At 41.9% G+C, this 16,394-nt stretch overlaps 1 protein-coding gene across 2 annotated transcripts in view; it reads right to left on the bottom strand.

Moving 5' to 3' along the window:
* LOC108594562 (beat-IIIc) overlaps positions 1-11,689 on the bottom strand; it is a 64,342-nt gene extending 52,653 nt beyond the window's left edge. Inside the window, exon 1 of one of the 2 annotated variants that reach the window (XM_033293860.1) lies at positions 11,601-11,689. In XM_033293860.1, coding sequence (XP_033149751.1) covers positions 11,601-11,655 — 55 coding nt within the window. In that variant the 5' untranslated portion in view covers positions 11,656-11,689. The remainder of the gene's footprint in view (positions 1-11,600) is intronic. The other variant, XM_033293861.1, reaches the window with a different exon arrangement.
* Positions 11,690-16,394: the final 4,705 nt, after the last annotated feature.

Raw genomic sequence — 16,394 nt, 5'->3', positions numbered from 1 at the left:
ACAATTGGGCGAACATTTTTGGCCAATGGTCTTGTTTGAATGAAACTCATTAAGGCTTCAACGCCAAGTGCCAACTGTAAATGTAATTAGAACATTTTTGTTCAGCTAAACAATCTTTGGTCTCAATTTAATTGCTGCAGCTAGAGATGAACGAAGCGAAAGATTCGCTTTAAGGGCTCAAAGATATTTCTAAAATAAATTATTTATTTACAGATGAATATTTAATATTTATCAACAGCTTCCAAGAAGAAAACTATCGTATCGCCATCAAATTGTTTCTTTGTGGATGGACAAGTAATTCTCATGTCTACTCAAAAATTCAAACTATTTGCTGTTGGGGTTGGACTTTAACTTCAGCGCCTAATGCTCATTAAAGCAATTGTCACGCCCACAAGTCGTTAGAGCTACACTTGAGGCGGCAATTGCTTAGCAGCCACAGCAGCAGCCGCCGCCGCCGCAGCAGCAACAACAAGACAATGACAACGACGACGACGAGAGCATGAAGCATCAGTATTAATTTGCACTATTCAATGTGCCACTTAATACCAAAGACGTGTCAATTTCATGGCTGACAGACAGCCATGTGAATGGCGCACGTCTCCACGCTGCTTCGCTGTGGTTAGCACTAGCGTGAGTGCTGGCTGGGCTGGACGAGCTGGAATACATGCATCAAAGCGTGAGTGTAGCAGCGCTTATGGGAATTAATTACAGCCATCAAAAGTTATTAGGCGCAATTATCACAATGTAGGCGACGTGCAAAATGTGCGCTGACCAGCAGACGAAGATGTCAATGCGAGAGAGCGAAGCCGAAGCTGATGGGGTTGGCATTTGGCCCTGACTTAGGGGCAGCTAAGGCGGCGGCTAACGGGCGTGGGGCGTAGCGCGTGTTGTGCAGTTGCTGCCACTTGAGACACTGACACGGGCCCTTTTTTCGCTGGCGGCTAACACATATGAAAATGAAAAGCCGCCAACAAAACGAAAGAAGCACATCAAGGCAGGCAAAATGCGCCATAAATTAAAACTAAATGCCGTCGCCTGTCAGTGGCAGCGACTGGAGACAGGCGACTGCAGCGAAGATTAACACACACACACAGGCACACACATGTGTGCGCAGCATGACACGCCCACCAGCGTGCAAAAGTGGGCGACACCCACACACCCACAGACACACACACATGTGGCAGGCAGGCCACAAACAAAAGTCAAGCCATTGGCCGCATGATTTACGGGCCTAAATGAAAAAATTGCGCATACGCAATGTTAGACATACACGAAATACCGACAAAAAAGGCAAAAAGTCTAAAAAAAAAACTCACATATATAGAAAAAGTATTGCGCTCATAAATTTAAACGCTTGATGCAAATAACTACAAGATGACTTTAGCGTACATATTTTATTTTTCTTTTTGTTTTATTCTTCTCTCTGGCGTCAGAGCTCAGCCGCTGCTAATGGCGCTGGGTGGTCCCTTGTGACACTTGCCAGACATTTGGTCATTTGTTGCCACCGCTTGTTGCAACAACGTCAGCAGTGTGCTGCAGCAGCGTCAGAGTCCGCGTTAGTCTGTCATATACACATCATCTTGTTAGCATTTTGTCAGCCAAGTTGTCACATGAGTTTACTCAACAAGTTGTCAACGGCAACAGTGGGCAGTCTTTAAGTCTACACGTGCAGCTGCTGCCTTTAACCTCGCACACCCCCTCTCTCTACCCCTCTCTGTGTCCCTTTGTGTTGCTTCACGCCTCACTTGACTTACATTTGGGGCTGACATCGCCACGACGGCAACGACTCCGATGCGCAAAATCTTTAATTGTCGCGCAATTTTCCAGTTACTGCATTTCTCGCTCTCAACAAACGCAGCACGCCTCTCTCTTCTCTTCATCTCCTTTGCTGCCAATTCACAATTGCTATGAAATTCATACATTCATTCATTCAGTCGCCAACAGGCTGCACAGTGGGCCCAATATCAATGATAATTGATGGAATATTTTTTGAAAAATTTGAATATGAATTAATGATGCAATTTGAGCAATGAACAAGTGCTCGAGGAAATTGGAATTTGATTAGAGTAGTCAGTTTTGAAACTATAGAATTAGTTCTAAGTTACACTTAAAAAATGTAAATAAATATAAAAGGCAGATAAAGTCAATAAGTTGAGGAGCTACGGCTGCATGTTACGTTAATGTTTTAATCACTTAGATGAATAAATCATAATTAATTTGAGTACATTTTGATTGCTTATGAATTAAAGCATCATTAATAATTTAGTTTAAATTGTTTTGTTTCCACTGTGAATTTGTATGCCTTGCGAACTCATTCATATATTTCTTATTCGTTTTCTTTTTTGTCCGTTGCTTGCTTTCCCTTGGAGTCTGCTGGAGTTGCATTCATTCGCTTTGCCACTTGCGCATGCAACTGATATTGCCTCCCTATGGGCACCCACCCACCCGTTGGGGCAACAATGCACTGCGTGCTGGCACAATAAAAGGAACGGGATTCAGTAACTACCAATTTGGTGAATAGCGACAGCAATTTCAATTAAAGGAATTAATTGCGTGTGCGGCAGGCAGTTCAAGTGGCCACCAGCTCGACAGCCAGCCAAGCCGTTTGCTTTAAAAATTGCCAGCATTTAGCATTTAGGATGCCATGCCACACTCTTGTTGCAACACGAGTATAAGCGCCACTTATCTAAATACATATTTACTCTCTTTTCTCATTCAAGTGTGCAACGTGCCTCAATGCACCAAACACACACCCACCACCCACCCGCATTGTCAACTTCTGAAGAGCTGCCGCTGCTGCTGCTGCTACTGAAGCTTCACAGCTGATACGAAGGTGGGAAGTGCAGCAGCTTGCGATTTTTATCGCATTTCAAAAGGAAAAGAGAAGCTGACAGGCGCCAGCAGCTCACTGACACCTGCCATAAGCTTTTTTCTCGCACAACAAAACAACTACAACAAAAATACAACAACTAATGCTTTTATTTCTGGCTTCCGCTCTGGGAAGCTGATGAAAACGACTTTGGACGGCCGAAGAGAAACAATTATAACAATAGAACTTTTTGGGAAGCTGATGAAACCGGAACGAATTGTTCAATAAGCTTTTGCCGAGCTCATTAGGCAGAAAGAGTGAGTGAGTGAGTGAGCGAGTGAGTGAGCGAGAGACATCAAAGATTTGGCTATAGCATAAACATTAAGTTCAAGAGCCAAACAAATGCGCAAAGTCAGCGCTGAGCTAACAAATGTTGCTCATCAACAAATCAATTTTGAAGACATGCCCCGATCATCAAATGCCAGAGCATAAAAAAAATACATTTTTTACTACTAAGTAAAAGTTTATAGTGTATAGTATAGTGGCGCTACTAAGCTAAAAGCTTGTGAGTCATAAACACTGACTGACTGAACTGAGTGGGAAAATATGTATGCAGCTGTATCCGAATTTTCCCCGCTGTTTCCTCCTCCACGTGTAAAGTGTCACTTTAAACTCGCTCAATATTTGATAGCGCCAGCAGGCAAATTGAGCCACAGTCACCTACAAGCGTAACCAATACGAATTGAAATGAAACAAATACAAAACGAAACGAACGGCATTCGAAACGACACAGACACAGACACAACCACACAACCAAAACGGTTACAAATACAATGTGGAAGTGTAAGTGCATGTAAATGCGACCAAATGACAGGCAGAGCGAGAGAGCGCGAGCGAGAGAGAGTGACTGAGTGGGGGTATCGACAACGAAGCATTATAAAAATGTTTTACGATTGCCGCGGCACAAAAGAGCAGCCAAAGAGCAGCGAGAGGCGCAAGGCGATGAGCCAGAGAACAAAAACAAAAGCAAAAACAAAGACTCAACGCAAGCATAAAGCGAGTTTTATTATGTCGTTCTACCTCGCAAACAGATAAGACTTACTATGTATGTGTGTGTGTGAGGAGAGAGGGCAACTGGGGGCCGCTTTGCATGTCAACTCCAGCCCAGAGTCAACGGTGTCGCTGCATTAAGTGAAACGGCCACTGAAACGACGACAATGGGGAGCAACGACGAAGGCTGGACATGAGCGTGAAATACACATGAATAGCTGCCGGCAGCCTAATGGATATGGATATTCAACAACAGCAGCAGCAGCAGCACCAATAACAACAACAAGCTACAAACTACAAACTACAAATGGAGCGACTTTTTATACCAAACACTCGCTCATATGCTATGAACATATGCAAAGCGTTTTTTGTTTCACTTTTTACTCTACACTCGCTTAAGGTTGTCAATCTGCATCATTATTATCTTTATAATTTGAATGCATATAAAAATTCTACTTGCAGTGTATTTACACTTCGGCTATGCCCTACACCTTTTTAATTTACTTAGAGTCTTTTTGCATGTCATTTTTTTTTGTTCCTTTTCAATTTCATTATCAAGCTTTATGTGCTGCGCATCGGTTTACTTAGCAGCCACTCACACACTTATGCACACAAGTATACATACATATGTATATAACATATGTCTGTATGTAAAAAAGTCTGAGGTCACTTGGACTGTGAGAAGACGTTGACGTTGACCGCATGATTGAGTGACCCACTAGCTGCGCATTTAAGTGCTGCCCGCAGCTTCTAAGCGCCTTTGCGTCTGTTTCTTTTCTTTTTTCGCTATGCGGTGCAGTCAACTGTTTAGTCTGGCTGAGCAGCTGGCGTCGCATTGGGCAGACCAAATCTTAGTTATAGCAGCCGATTAGGCTAAGTAACTTTCAGACATAAAACCCTTAGCTTTTAATTCGCTTTCCAATTCTTCAATTCTTTCTTCCAGCTTATTGAGCTCTCAAGCATATTGAGCTCAATTTATACCGCTGCAATTGCAACAATATGCAATTTACCTCATCCTACAAAAGCTTTTAAAGTTCTCGACAGAAGCAGACACAACAACAACAATTGCTGCTGCTGCTGTTGTTGTTGTTGTCGTTGGACAGCAAACACAAAAGGAACGATAACAACGATAACATTTTAGCACATAAATTACAAATTCATGAAAAATTTTACGCTCGTGTTTTGCAGTTTTTGTGCTTTATTTTTCATTTTTTTATTGTTGCTGAATTTTCTGTTTTTGGCGGTAAGCGCATTGCATTGCATGTTGCCGCCGCCAACGTCGCTGCAATTGCTGCTGGCATTTATGTTGCTCGCCTGCAGCAGCAGCAGCAACATGCATATAGACCGACAGATATCGCGTACGCATTTGTCAGTGTGTGTGTATGTGTGTTTAGGCTTTACCTTACTTGGCCACAAAGGTGGCACCAAAGGTGCACTGCGGTCAATGTGTTATTTGCAATTCATTGCTGCCGCCGTTGCTGCTGCTGCTGCTGTCGTTGCTGCAATTGGGCAATAGGTACTGCGCCTATGACTGCAATTGGAAGTGGGTGGGGAGGGTTGGGGTGTGTGTTTAGTCAGTTGGCCACATGTGTAACTGAATTGTAGCGAATTTTATGGCTTCATTTTTACGCCACATTGCAAGCAATTTAAATGTTAATCAATTGCTGGGCAAATGCCCAAAAGTGAAATTTTGTATGCACACATGTGTTCCGAAAAATTTGCAAACATTTATCAAGCCGCTAGCGCATAAAACAATAATCACGCTGCCAACAAATAAATAAGCAAACTAAAGGCAAACAAAGCTACAAATAGAAATTCGACTTTAAATGAACATCAAATTTTCTATTTTGCTTGCGTATTTTTGGGCTGGAACGCCAAATGCGAAAAGTTATGAAGACGCGACGCAGTGGCAACACGTAGAATTTTAATAAAATGCCAGACTAGCAGGCAGGCACAAATAATTCGCATAAACACAAACGGAGAAAGAGAGCACGAGAGAGGGAGAGTGAGAGAGAGAGAGAGGAGGGCTGGCAATAACAAAGAAAACAAATCTCCGGTTTAGTTTGATTTATGCCTTTTTGGATTTGCTTAGCTGCGTTTGTAACTTAATTTGCAAAGCGCAGCGTTGCACAAATATTTGCAAATATGCAAACAAAATGGCGTCACCCGCCGCCATGCTTCGCATCCAGTAGATCGCAGTAGAGTAGTAGTTGGTAGTAGATGAAAAAATTCCAATGCTAAAATTGCATTATGTCGATTTTGTGGATTTGCCTTGCGTCAATGTAAAAAGACAACGCACAACGCAAAGAGATGCGAAAGAAAAAGGAGCAACGGCAGGAAGTCGAGGCAAGGGAAGAGTGCAGCAAAAGGAATATAAATAGCAGCTGCTTGGACTGCAAGTGGCTTAAAAAGGCGCCCTTGGGATATAAGAAATGCCAACATCGCTTGCCAGTGCATAAAAAGTTACTTTGCATGCTTAAGTTTAAGTTTAAGCATATGTTTGTTGTTATTGCCGCTAAGCCAAGCTGCCCAGGAGCAGGACAGTAGCTAACGAAAAAGAAGAAAAGAGAAACAGAGAGAGAGAGAGAAAGAGAGAAATAAATTATTAAAAGTAACAACAAGGCAGTTAAATAAATTACCAGCAACGGCAACGGCAACGGCAGTGGCTAATGCAACTCAACTCGGCCAGGTGCTTCAGCAGCTAATCGGAAATGAATTTATGAATTGAAAAAGAAAATGTTGAATAAATAAATGAGGGCAGCCATTGTGTGGATTTCAATGAAAAGACTGAATTTATGAGCGGAAGGAAATTATAACATAATTCAAGAGACTATTGCGATGGTTAAGCTTATTATAAATACATTTAAGTAGTAATTTGTATTCAATAATTCCAACGATGAGAGAATGAGCAAAAAGGAACAATATCCACACAAGTTCCACAGTTGTATGCAGCTGTGCAGGAAGTAGTTCAAGTTGTTTATATGCATATGTGTAGATATGGCTCAACATACAATCCACACTCGTTCCACAAACAATTTTTCTATTTAAAATTGTGTACAATAAATTACTATTGATTGCGTCTCGTATCAATATGTAACATAGCATCCACATACAGTCCACAATGCATTTATAGCGACTTTAATTTACTCAAGCCCATTGTCTGTTTATTTTTAAGATTTCATACAATTTCCAATTAAATTGTATACAAAAATAACACTCAATTTATAATCCTAATCAGCTTTATGACTCAAATAAATTCTCTTGTGCCTACAGCTTTATTTCGCCTGCAGCCCCAGCTCAATACTTTAAATGAAAACTTTGCCTTAACATTTATTTTATCTCAGCACACGGCCGCCTCGAAAAGACAGAAGCTGTTTGGGGCGTGTTTTTAATTGCCGGGACAATTAAAAACAATTTTGCCGGCACCCACTGGGCTAAGTGAGAGAGCGTAAAGGAGAGCGGCAATAAATTTAATTGCCCGCAGTGACGCCCCTTTGACTTTTGTTTGCAGCACTTTTGTCTTCCTTGCTGCCTGCCGTTCCGTTAGCCGATTCAGTCTTACGGGTTATTTTTTGGCTTTGGCAGCAATTTTCACACCTATCGACAAGGTGGAAAGGGTCGGGATCGGGATCGAGGATGGGGGATGGGGATGGCCACGCGTACCAATTTATGCGGCTGTCAAATGCAACCCAACTAGATTTTTATTGGCAGCTAGCACGCATACCCCTAACGCTGGCAATCAACTTGCGATTGCCTTGCCCCCCCAGTTTCAGTTCCAGTTGCACTCCCTGCAGTCTTCACTCTTCACTCCCTCGCCTTTTGCTTTTCGGGTAATTGCATTGAGCACATAAATCAATTGAATTGCACTTTCATGCGACAAGTTTGGCCAAACCAAACTGTGGCAGCGTCGCGCGGCGTCCCTTTTGGCTGCAAGTGAAAGCCGAAAGTAGTTTTTCCTTCAGAGCTGTTCTTCCTTCCTTAGAGCTGTCCTTCATCTTTTCGCCCCAGCTCCAGCTGATATCCCCTGCTGTGTTGCCCTTTCGAGCGAAGCATAATCAATTGAAATTGCATGCAATGCGTCACCAGCAGCAGCAGCAGCAGCAGCAGCACGCCAAAGTCAAAGCCAAAGCTAAAATCCATGTCGAAGTTAAAGTCAAATCCCACTACCCCAAGACTTTGCTAGCATCCATTAGTTTTGGCTTGTGGTTGGCTTCACACACAAACACACTCACACACACACACATATAGCACATAGCACATTTAGTTCAAAAATGCGAGCTGCGTGCACGTAAAAAGATTATCAGAACTTCGTTTATTGCTTATCAAATTAAATGATTAATGTTGCTGGATTCTGTTTGCTTTAGCTTCAGCTCCAGCTCCAGCTCCCGCCCTACGCCTTACGCCTCACACTCTGTGTAAATAGTTGTTGTAGTTGATTTTCCGTTTTGCTTATTCTACAGAAAATGTCAGCAACAGTTTTTCACAGTTCAAATGCTGTTTCTTTTTATTTATTTCTATGTGACTGGCTGGAATTGTTGTTTCTGTTTCTGTTCTTGTTGCTGTTGTGTCGAAATCAAATTGTTGAACATTTTATTGAGAAAGTTTTGTGGCGACTTTATGGCACTTTACGCTCTGTCGGATTTGACTTTGGCTTTGGCAGGCTGCTCTTCGAATCATAATTTACATATTTTGTGTATGAACAGGCTTCGTTGTGAATGAGATGGCAACAAGTGTTGAGGCAAATGCGTTCCACTTTTGGATTATATCATTAAAGTTTACAATACACTTAAGAAATTCATTAATTACGCTATTTAATTTTATTTTGTTACGATCCACAAGTTCCACATACCATCCACATAGCTTCCACATGGTATATTGTTGGCCTTCCGTGCGTGCCGTTCGCAATTTTGGACTAGCTCTACGTCTAGCTACACTAAATAATGCACCCGCATACAGAGCATATGATCCACAGCCCATTAATCAGTCCGGCATCGGGCGCAAACAAAAGTATAACTCATCAACGCACAAATTACAAAGACAAACGATGAGTGACATGGCCTGCGCTAAAGCTGCGCCGTCAGCGGAATGCTTGCAACACCACTTAGCGCCCACAATCCACTCAGCAACACCAACACCAACACCAGCAGAGACACCACCCAACAATGCACGTCGCTCTGCCTCTGGGCCAAAGTTTTTGTTAATTAAACAAATGCCGCAGTGACATGTGCACATCAGGATGATGACTGGCGTTTGGCGTTTTGTTGCATGCAACGCAGTTTGCGGTTATGCATCTGCAAGGCAAAATGCGCGCCCCGCCATGCCCGCCAGTGAGTTTCAAGAGGGAGGGCTGCAATTTTGGGGTGTTAGGGCTTCGGTTTGGGTTTGGGCTGGTTGCTCGTCGCTTGGCCAAGGCACACAATTTCGCTTGACAAAAGTGCGGCACACAAATAACGGAAACTGGCGCCAACAGCAGCAGCAGCAGCAGCAGCAACAACAACAATGAGGATGTCAGTGAAAATGGCTCCGTATGCAATTTAATTTATTTCAATTGCTGCAAAATTATTACGACAGTCGACAGTTAGGCGGCGGCATGAGGCGTCAGCCATGGGGCATACCGCGTGTGGCATGAGGCAAGCGGCGACAAAGTGCCGTCGCCGTCACAGCGCACCGCAGCAATTCGCTTAAAATGTTGTATGCGTATTTTGGTATTTCTTTGTTTAAGTTCGTTGCGTTGCATTGCGTTTCGTTTCGTTGTGCTTCGCATTGTTTTTTGTGAACATTTCCATTTTCGCTCAACAAAATTGTTCATAAACAAATTCTTGCCCCGAGCGAGCGAGCGAGCGAGCGCTGCGCGTGATCCAAGCAAACGCAGTAAGCGTCAATTTCAATTAAACAGACACAGTCTGATTGCTGCTAATGTAGTTGTTGCTGTTTATTGTTGTTACTCCCATTGTTGCTGCAGCATCATTTGTTTGTTGTCTTGCCGCAGTCACCACTGCGTCAAGAGCGTTTGACGCTTAAGCGCGTGGCAGCGCTTATTGTCCAGCGCCTCAGGTTGCCAGGTTGCCAGGTTGCCACATGTGGTCATTGTGCTTAGTGCAACAGAAATGATTTAAATTGATTTATGTTATCGCACGTAGCGAAAGCTGAAACAGCAGCAAACTCACAAATTTGCACACAGAGATTAACCAAATACAAAACAGACTCCAGCTGATCAGGAAATAGGAGTATATCAGAAGTGCCTTGGAAATCTCTGAAAGCTTCTTAATAAAGCAAAGCGACATACTCCTCATCCACACAGGTAGAATCAGTTTCGCTTGAGACTAGCTCGATGCAAACTTTTTGGTTGATAGTTCAATTTCTGCACTTTATTATCCAATTAGAGCTTTCTTAAAATGTCTGATTTGTATGGTGTTTAAGTAGGATTAATCGTATTTTTTTAACAGAAAATGTAAAATATATCTTCAATTTTGTTTCCTGCTGATCGTCAGTCAGCTGATTTATTATCACTGATATATCACTGAATTTTACTATAGAATAACTAATTTAATAATTTTGAAGGTTTTTATATAAAGGAATAAATATATCTAAAATCTTCTGTACTTATTTTTTTTATTAATAATTTTCTAAATCAAAATGACAGACAAACAATTTAAAACATTTAAGTTCACACTATTCGTGCTTCAAACCATTTACCATTAATAATTAAAAGTTGTAATTCTTATAAGCTTGAAATAAAGTTTAGCCAGCTAAAGTGCTCGCTCCTTTACCCTGCAGTACGACCTTATTCCTTCATCAGTTTTGCTTATCCCACCGCTTAGACATACAAAACATTGGTGAGATTAGTCATAGTCAATTAGCAGTGCTGATCACCACAAAATTCAGCAATAGCACTCAGCTGTGTTTCTTATTTAAAATTAAAAATTTGGAGCTCGAATACTTGCACGAAATTACGCAGCATTACTTAAGCTATGCGATAGTTTTGTATTAGCGAATCCACATGCATTGTTCACCAATAAAATCACCAATTGCTTTCATCAGTACTAAAGGGTAGTTCAATAAGTTAATAGAGATATTTCATGTTTATTTACATTGCCTTAAACGCAGCTCTTAACTCAACACACGGACATTATAATATCCATCAACTACAGCAATTGTTGCTGCAATTGCAACTGCAACTTCAACTGCAACTGAACAAATAAAAAGCAAGAAAATGCGAGTGAATTGCTTAATGTGGCACTTGGCTGTGGCTGCCACCTCTGACATTTGGCATTGCCAAGCGCCATGGGCGTTCATTTCAGTTGCATTTGATTTTAAGCTTTTGTGCATGATTGTTGCTACTGCTGTTGTTGTTGCTTCTGTTGTTTTATTGTTGTTTTAGTGTTTGGTTGCACAGCGCCAAAGTGTAAATTAATTTATGAGGCACGCGGCGGCGTCCGCGTCAGCGTCGTTTTGCGCTGTGTGCGGCTTGCGGGCTCAGCAGTGGCCATGCCCCCGCCCCCAAGCCGCCCCTCTGTGGCGCGCTCTTTTGCCATTTTGGCCATTCGCCATTTGAAATATCAACCAAAGTGTGAAATTTCATATTGAATGGGCGCCGTCGCTGTTTCCATTTCCATTTCCATTGACAAATGAAGCTGACCAAAGCGTGATGCATAATTGAACACCAGCCGGCAGCACACCCACACCCCCACCCCCACTCCCACTCCCACATACATAACTACAAATATATACAGTCACTTACCTTTGAATATGGCGAAGAGCAGCAGAGCGGCGAGTAAATTCAAACGGGCAAACATTTTTGTAGATATTTTGTAGTTTCCAAAAATTGATTGACAAAGTGTATTTGTGGCTGTGGCTGCAAAGAATCGAAAAACAAATGTGAGTTAGACAATAACAAAATCGCATAACATTATTCTAAACGCTTTGTCGAGCACGCCCCGTTGAGGCGACGGCGACGGCGACCCGTCGAGACGCCAGACACATGCAATTTGTCGCTTGTTTAGCACGCCATAATAGAGACATTATATACTCATAAAGGGGGCGGAGAGGGGCGGGGCTGAGATGGGTGTGTCATAGCCCCGTTGCCGAAAACAAGTGTTGAGCGGAAGCGCCACCTGTATCTGTATCCCCCCTCGCTCTCTTTGCCTTTCAGCCCGTAACCTGTGTCGATGTCATCATTCAAATGCCGTTCGCTATTACAAATTGTTGTTTGACATGGCAGGCCGCTAATCAAAACGGAAAACACACACTCTCACACACACACACACACATGGAGGCATGTGGCACATGTCGGCAACACCATGCAGCACACACCTTGACACACACACACACACACAGAGATATGCACAAACGGTTTCAGTCTCAAAGTGCAATTAAGCGCTGCAAATAGCAGCGACGCTTGTGGCCTGAGCACGGGACTGGGACAGCTGCTTTATTATGCCGCCCAAACACGCCCACACCACTGACCGAAATGAGTAGAATGAAAAAACTATGAGACAGAGAGAAGGGGAGGGGGAGATGAAGAGAGAGACTGAGCAGCAGCAGAGATTTCATTAGTTTGTCCATTGTCCGAGCTGGCTTACAATCAGCTACAGTATCACAATCGTTGTAACAGTCGCATTGAGTATTGAGTTGGGAGTTGGGAGTGTGGAGTGGGTCTGACTGTTGATGTCTCTTGTCTCGTGGCTTTCATTTGAAAATCGTTCATTGATTGTCATCGTAGGTGTGACTAATTGTTGGTCATTTATCTTCTTTGGCCTATTGCCTGCCTCTGTTTTTACTATTGTCTTTGGTATTTGTATTTGAGTTTGCTTTTTGGTTTCCATGGAAGCCATGAATAATTTCCGTTTCCATTTTGTTCGCCTCCTTAGATCGCTTCGATTGTTTTCTCTGTAAATTGCCGAGATATCGACTCAATGGGCACACTTAATGCTGAGCTGATGGCTTCACTGAGCTTTAGGTAACTTTTAATCATTTATTTATTACAAACTTGGATAAGTGGGACAGTAAATAAATGAAAACGACAAACTCAATCAGCAGAATATGTAAAAGTTTTTAATTAATTGATATGAAAGGCAATAAAATGAAAAGTAGACGAATATTTTATAAAGATTGCAAACTGATCTCATAACTACAATGATAATGTTAGTGTTGGGCTTCCGGATTACCTAATTACATAGCTCGAATCGAGAATGGTTTAATTGATTTGGCCTAACTCAAGTGCACTAGTCATGGTCAAGAGGCGAAGAGAACTGAATTATATGGAAATATATAATTAAATAATTAACAAAATATGCCTATCCATTAAACTCATAAATTTTAACTAAAAAAAAATTGAATACCAAGAGATTAAAGTTCTTTAATTTTTATTGTGCCTAGCAACGATTGGACTGCGTTTTCATTTATTGTTAAATGAATAAAATATTACATAAAAGCTTCGCAACATTTTTAATCAACTAAGCTATTTTAATTTGTAAATTAAATGTATTTATGATTCTTGACAATTGTATTGCCTGTTTGACTTGGCCTTGCTTGCTGATTACTTTTCTTTTCCATTTGTATATTGACAATTCTGGGAAGTCGCTGGCAAAGGAACTGACAAATTGTTATATCGAAATGATTGTCAAAAATATTGTAGCATGCAATTGAATGTTAGCAGCTAACTAGCCATAAATGCCCCAATGACTTGCAATACACGAATGCACATGTGTGTGTGTGTCTATGTCGATATCTGTTCTTTTCTTCTCTTTATGCTTGATTGTATAGCTGACAGACACACACAACACACAGATAAGGCAAGCTACCCCACATTGGCTCGATAAGGTCTATGGTTACACTTGCTTGCCTTTGGGGGTGGCTCGGGCCGGAGCTGAGTCAGGGCTCAGCTGAGCAGTCTGTTGTATTGTGAGTGTTTATTTGGCTATGAGAGTGAGTGAGAGTGTTGGCTGGCTGGCCCGACAGGTGCACACCGAGGGCAGCGAGTCACACACGTCTCCTTTTCCAAACTAATTTCAAAGCAACTGCGCTGCACTGGCAGCTCCTGCTCCTTCGTTCCTATGTTTGGTTACGCTTGGCGAGGCGAGGCGAGCGCCTTACGCTGTTCGCCGTTCGCGTGCCTTGGCTAATTTGCATAATTTTGTCGTTAAGTGGCGGAAAAATGTAATCGAATGAACAGATAGGCAGGCACCTAGGCTGCCAGCTATTTTTATTAGCCCCCGCCAACAATCGTGATATGTGTGTGTGTGTGCTCTCTCAACTGTAATTATAATGTAACACAACATTTTGGCAATAAAGCAACAAAAGTCATTGGCTCTTTAGGTAATTTTCCCAGCAGTGCTGTAATTTAGACACAAGGCCAGGCCATACCCCCAATCTGCTTCGCTCTGGGCAGCCCCACAAGTGTCCACTGGCCCCTCTCGACTGGCTGCATGTTAATAACAATGTGTGCTAAGCCAAGAATGTCAAGCTACTTTTACAAAAGCCCAACCAAAACAAGGGCATACCTACTGCATGTGGCAACTTCGCTGTGTGTGTGTGTGTGTGTGGCAAGTTGCTATGGCACCCACTGCTATGCACTTGAATTCAAAGTCGAACCGAAAATTGTAAAGTTATCAATTACGTGCCACGCCCATTGGTTCATTGTTACAAGCGCGCAACAAAGTTTCGTTTCCTCCTCCTTTGCAGGGGGCAGACACAATGGAGAGAAAGCACTTGGGCAAGTCTAGCGAAAGTTACTTGCGAGCTCTCTCAGGTTACTATTGTGTAATTGAATTTGGTATTATTTCATATTTCATTTCTAATATTTATTTATTGCCAATTGTTGTTAAGCAATGTATGGCAAGTTGCCTTAAGCAATCAATTTAAAGCTGTGGAAAATTTAGTTTTCATTTTGTTTATTAAGCAACGCATATTCAATTATGAGCTAATCACTTGCTCTAAATTCTTAGAAAAGCTAAATTTCCCAACATGTGCATAAACAAAATTTATGCATAAATGCAATAAACTTAAGCGAATTTCGTCGTAGGCCAATTCTTAGTTAATCTGCTTATATTTTGATTGATGAACTTCGATGGAACTGACTGCCAATTAAAAGCAATTAATAAATCAAGCGTAGCAGATAAACAAAGTGCTGCGCATTTACTTTTAATTAGCTTCGTATTTTGAAGAAAAAGGCGCAGCGAACAGAACTTGAAGTGAAGTATTTTATAAGTTTGCTGGCATTTGAGCTGCCCACTTGCCAAATCGATTTCATAACTACATAAACAAGCGGCAGCGAAAAAGACATAAGCATAAAATAAAAATCTCAGCTAATAAACTAACAAGAGGCGCAACTAATTCTTATAAACAAAACTCTCAAATTCAGCAGCGAGCGTGTGTGTGTGTGTGTGCGTGTGTGTGTGCGTGTGTAGTCACCCTAATTTGTTTATTTAGTGCTAAATGCAAACACGTAGCAATAACAAATTGAGCCAGAGAGCAAAAGTCAGAGGCACTGTGCTACCAAATTGAGTGCCATAAAAAATCAACGGCAAAGCAGCTGGGGAAAATTAAAAAATTTATGTGTTTGGCGCAAAAAACAAAAAAAAACTACGGAACTCACAGAGTGTGTTGGAATATTTATGCAAACGTCAATGCAATGCAATTGAGTTTCGAAGTTTCGGCATGCCGTTTGTATTTTATTACAAATCATCCAACACGCAGCCAATGAGGCAATTGATATGTAGTCGGCCAACGTGACGTATGAGTGATGATGCACTAAGTAAACACACACACACACATTGAAAGAAAGAGAGAGAGAAGCAGTTAAAGCTAACGCAGCTTGATATGATTGGCCTGCTTTAAGCAGCGCCACTTGCTGCTGCTGCAACTGCAACTGAAAATGAAACTGGGTTGCCTTTGAGGGTGGCGCCAATGCAAATGCAACCAAACCGTCAACAAATCAAGCACAACATTTGCAGCACTCGCAGCAACCGGTTTCGAGTTGCTGTAGCCTCTGCCTGTGCCTCTGCCGCTGCCTAGGCTTGTTTATGCATATTAGTGCCACTTGAGGCTGCTGCCACTGCAGTTGCCCCACTATCTGTCCGACTGTCTGTCTGTCTGTCTGTCTGCCTGATTGTTTGCCTTCATATTGATTTGCATTTGCATATTTGCATCCAGTGGCGCATTCTAGCCACTGCAATATCATATTTTATTTGATTGATATGGCTTTGGGTAATGTATAGCCGTAATTTTATAAATTATATTTTGCCATATCGGCATCGAGCTTACGTTTGATTGCCGCTAATTTGACTGTCAATCAATGGCAAACGTTATTCTCTTCCACTACTGTTTTTTCACTTTTATTTTATTGTATTTCCCATTTGCCATTTCTTTTCATAATGTGCCAGTTTATGAGACATTTGTTTATTGGCGTGTTATGTGTGCATGATAATTTGCATTTGGTTGCCTCAAGCTGCCTATTTATTTCACATGAAACCCCATAAATAGCTGTTTGGGCTCTCATATATTTGATTTTATACACATTTCGTATTCGCCTGAA

This window comes from Drosophila busckii, chromosome 2L (genome assembly GCF_011750605.1).
Source record: "Drosophila busckii strain San Diego stock center, stock number 13000-0081.31 chromosome 2L, ASM1175060v1, whole genome shotgun sequence".
NCBI lineage: Eukaryota > Metazoa > Arthropoda > Insecta > Diptera > Drosophilidae > Drosophila > Drosophila busckii.
This window is presented reverse-complemented; position numbering and strand designations above follow the sequence as displayed.